This window comes from Myotis brandtii, unplaced genomic scaffold, assembly GCF_000412655.1.
Source record: "Myotis brandtii unplaced genomic scaffold, ASM41265v1 scaffold247, whole genome shotgun sequence".
In the NCBI taxonomy this organism is placed as follows: domain Eukaryota; kingdom Metazoa; phylum Chordata; class Mammalia; order Chiroptera; family Vespertilionidae; genus Myotis; species Myotis brandtii.
Window position 1 is genome coordinate 122,032 of NW_005359352.1, and position 3,852 is coordinate 125,883.

The 3,852-nt window shown below is 60.3% G+C and overlaps 1 protein-coding gene across 1 annotated transcript in view; it reads right to left on the reverse strand.

Annotated features, from left to right (window-relative positions):
* The window catches only part of GREB1 (growth regulation by estrogen in breast cancer 1), a 53,552-nt gene that overhangs the window by 13,056 nt on the left and 36,644 nt on the right, over positions 1–3,852 (reverse strand). Inside the window, exons 21-23 of the mRNA XM_014540529.1 lie at positions 2,504–2,606; positions 1,818–1,976; positions 1,426–1,568 (exon numbers count right to left, since the gene is read on the reverse strand). Coding sequence (XP_014396015.1) covers positions 1,426–1,568; positions 1,818–1,976; positions 2,504–2,606 — 405 coding nt within the window. The remainder of the gene's footprint in view (positions 1–1,425; positions 1,569–1,817; positions 1,977–2,503; positions 2,607–3,852) is intronic.

Consider the following 3,852-nt stretch of genomic DNA (forward strand, 5'->3'; position numbering starts at 1 on the left):
GGCCTCTCTGTACTGTAATTAACGATTGTAGGAAGCAGGCCCACCTCAGGGATGCAAAAACTGGCATCAGAGGTCTGAGGCTCACTCCCGGCCCCAAGTCTAGTCTCACCTCTAGTCACTTGGTCCAAAGAGCCCTCCCCTCACGCCACACCTGTGCCCACGGAACTCTGGCCTGACCTCCCAGCCCGGCTCTGCCCAAGCCATGCCATGCCTCCTTCGGGCCTCAGCTCAGGCACCCACAGGGGGCCTCCCCGACCCCTCGCCCTGCCCGCCAGTGTGCGCTGTGCACGCCCGAATGACAGGCCGAGAAGGCAGATGCAGGCCAGACACACCGACTCCTGTGGCTTCTCTAGAACCACAACGCCCATCTGGGGAGAGGACAGAGCCCGTCGTCAGCGTCCGGCAGAACTTCCCCGAAGACCCCAGAGGGACAGAGAGATTTGGGGCTGGGGAGGGAGCACAGAGGGAGGCACCTGAGGAAAGTTGGGAAGGCCCTGGCCAGGTGGCTCAGTTGGTTGGAGCATCATCCCACACACCAAAAGGTTGCGAGTTCAATTCCTGATCAGGGTACATACCTAGGTTGTGGGTCCCATCACTACTCGGGGTGCATATGGGAGGCACCAGATCCGTGTTTCTCTCCCATCAGTGTTTCTCTATCTCTCTCTGTCTCTCCCTTCCTCTCTCTCTAAAATGAATAAAAACATATCCTCTGCAGACCTTCCTCTTCCAAGCCTCTCCGTGCTCCCGCCCAGGACAGAAGCTTCATTTATAGCAGCCGTCGGCAACCGGTGGTCCGTGAGGTCCGAAAGGTTGGCGACCGCTGGTTTATAGAACCGGGAAATGCTACTGCCTCAGGGGTTTCGGTGAGAATTAAGTAAGAAGCTGGCCCTGGCTGGTGTGGTTCAATGGATAGAGCGTCAGCCTGCAGACTGAAGGATGTGCCCTGCAGACTGCCTGGCGCACAGTAGGTGCTTGTGACGTGCACGTTCCTCTCCTTACGTAATTTCTGTGCTTCGACCGCACTGCTCTCCTTGCCGGCTTCCCGCTGTTAGGTTTTGCTCATGTGCGTCTCTATCCCACACCCCGAGTCTTGCGTACGGAGACAGTTCATTCACGCCTGCGTCTGGCACGCAGGACGCACGCAGGGAGTCTGCCGCCCTGAACGGCGGAAACTGCTAGGATGTCAGGCGGATTCGGACCCCGGCAGCCGCCTCGCCTTCTGCTAGAACCCGTGTGACCTGGAGAACGCCTGCTCTGCGGGGTCGGCAGCCACTTCACAGATTACAGATGGGAACTGAGGACGCCAGCAGACCAGGAAGCAAGGCTTCCAGAACGTTCCACCTCCCACTCCGGAATGGAAACATAACCAGGGAAACAACGGCACTAGCCCAGGGGAAGCAGGGCGTGCCGGCGCCTGCGGCCTACCTGGTAGCGGGGGTGGAAGCCCATGTACTGGTGGCACTGCTCGCAGTGGTGGTAGGTGTTGTGGGCCGCGTACTTGGACAGCCGCATCCGCGCCGTCTGGCGCCGCACGAACAGGTCCTCGGGCTTCCTGGGCGGCCCCCTGTCTGCAGGGAAGCCCAGCGTCATGGAGCCGCACGGGCAGGTGAGCCCCTCCCGCCACTCACACGGACACGAGCCGAAACGCTACTGTGGGGTGGGAGACGGCGAACGAGGGTGGCCCCAGGCCATCTCCGCTCCGTGCTGGTTGCTGCCCCTCGCTCAGGGCCCCCAGGGGACGGAGCACATCCCTCACACGTACGGCTTCTCCCTTCCAGAGGCTACTCCCACGCCCTGGGAGACACACAGAGCCTGACCTTCGCTCTTGGCGCCCTGGTGGTGTGAGCAGATGAGGCTGGCGTCTTCGTACTTGGGGTCGTGGACCGTGTAGTCGAAAGGCAGCTTCCTGAAGAGCTCCAGGTCCGGCCAGGGGTCGCTGAGCTGGAGGTAGCGCCACTCGGATTCCTCTCGGAGGTCTATGGGGTCAGGAGACACGGGACAAAAGGGAAACAGAGAGAGGCTTCAAGTCCCGGCTTCGTTCTCGGTCTCTCCGAGAAAGGAGGCAGAAACGCAACAGAAACAACGTTCCACACTGTGGAGACCGTGGGAAACCCAGAGGTGGAAGGAGACCCCCAGCTGCACGGGCTCCCATGTTCCGAACTCCCCCCGAAACGGAAGCAGAGTCGAGAGCATCTGCAGGAGCTGCGTGAGGACACGGGGGACCCCTCTCCTGAGGCTGAGTGATACTCGACTGCACGTGTTAGGACCACGGGCCATCGGATCCCTAACGGCCACTGGACAGCTTCCCGCCGCAGGAGAACGAAGAGCAGCGGGAAAAAGCCAGCTGGACACCAGGGGTCAGACCACGTCAGGAGCGGGACCTGTCCTGCAGGCACCTGACCACCCGCCTGCATCCCATCCGCATCCCAGGCCACCAGCTCCGCCCCCGGACCCACTGGGGACCGAGCGTCCCGCCCTGACTGCGCACGAGGATGGAACTCACCGACATTGATCTCTTCCTCGTCATACACGTCCACCTCCGTCAGCCGGATGAGCATCCGGGACAGGATGCTGAGGAACTGCAGGTAAGCGCCCGTCTTCCCGATCTGCGAGCACGAGCGGGTGGCGCCCCAGTCAGTGCACCCGTCTCCGCGCCAGGAGCACCCGCCATGCCTCATGGCACCTCCCTCTTTTATGACAACTTTTTTAAAGTCCTCACCCGAGGATATTTCCCCATTGATTTTGAGAGAGAGGGAAAGAGAGAGGGAAAGACAGACAGAAACATCCATGTGAGAGAAACACATCGACGGGCTGCCTCCAGCATGCGCCCCAACCAGGGTCCAGGCCGGGGAGGAGCCTGCAACCAAGGTACATGCCCTTGACTGGAATTGAACCCGGGACCCTTCCATCCGTAGGCCGACGCTCTATCCACTGAGCCAAACAGGCTAAGGAGGCATCTCCTCCTTTTAAAGATCTCGACTAATTAAAACGAGAGCCGGCGGGTGCAGAGACAGTCGAGGGGCAATGGGGCTAACGAGGCGGGGCAGGTGGGCGGGTGGACTCCCCAGCCAGAGGCCTGCCTGCGTATAAACCATGGCAAAGGTGTCTCCAGTTTTAACGGCGGCATTTTTTAAGCCACTGGAAATAGGACATGGGCATAAGCTGAAGAAAGGCTGCTTCGGAGAAAAGAAACTGCCAACATAAAACATTTCTTCAGTCTTGCATAACTGCAAACACTAGTCTTGTCTTCATCGATACGTCTATGGTTAAGAAAACAGAATTCGTCCGCAACACCTAGAAAGGCCACATCTCCCCTAAGCCCCGGAAGAGAGAGCAAGCAATTCTTCTCTCCTTCTCTTTCTTGTCGCGTCACGGAGTCCCTGCCCCTCAGGCGAGCGCCGGGCGAGTGTACGATTGGTCACAGCTGGTTAAACAGGACCTGTTGGGTCCCCTACAAAGCTGGGATCCTGACAACCTCCTGCCTCCCACTTCCGTGTCCCCCACATCCTCCCGTGTGAGAGCAAAGATCCCACAGCCGGGCCCCAGGGCCAGGGAAGTGACATGGAAAATGCCGAACCGCAGTCTGAAGGCCCGAGAGGCACCCCGAGAACCCATCCGCCCCCCGCATCATGTGGAGGAAACGAAGATGAGAGGACGGAAGTCACCAGGCCCTGACCCCTGTCCACCGCCCACGTGGGGCCATCACAGAAGCTCTGCCGCGAGAATGGCAAGATGCGCATAAGGGGGTGCTGTCAGCCCTACGCTGCCTCTGGGCCTGAGCACAGACCCCCACCCCCCGAGTCCAGGCCGAGGTGGGTGCCCTCACCTGCGGGGGCCCAGGGAGCAGCAGCC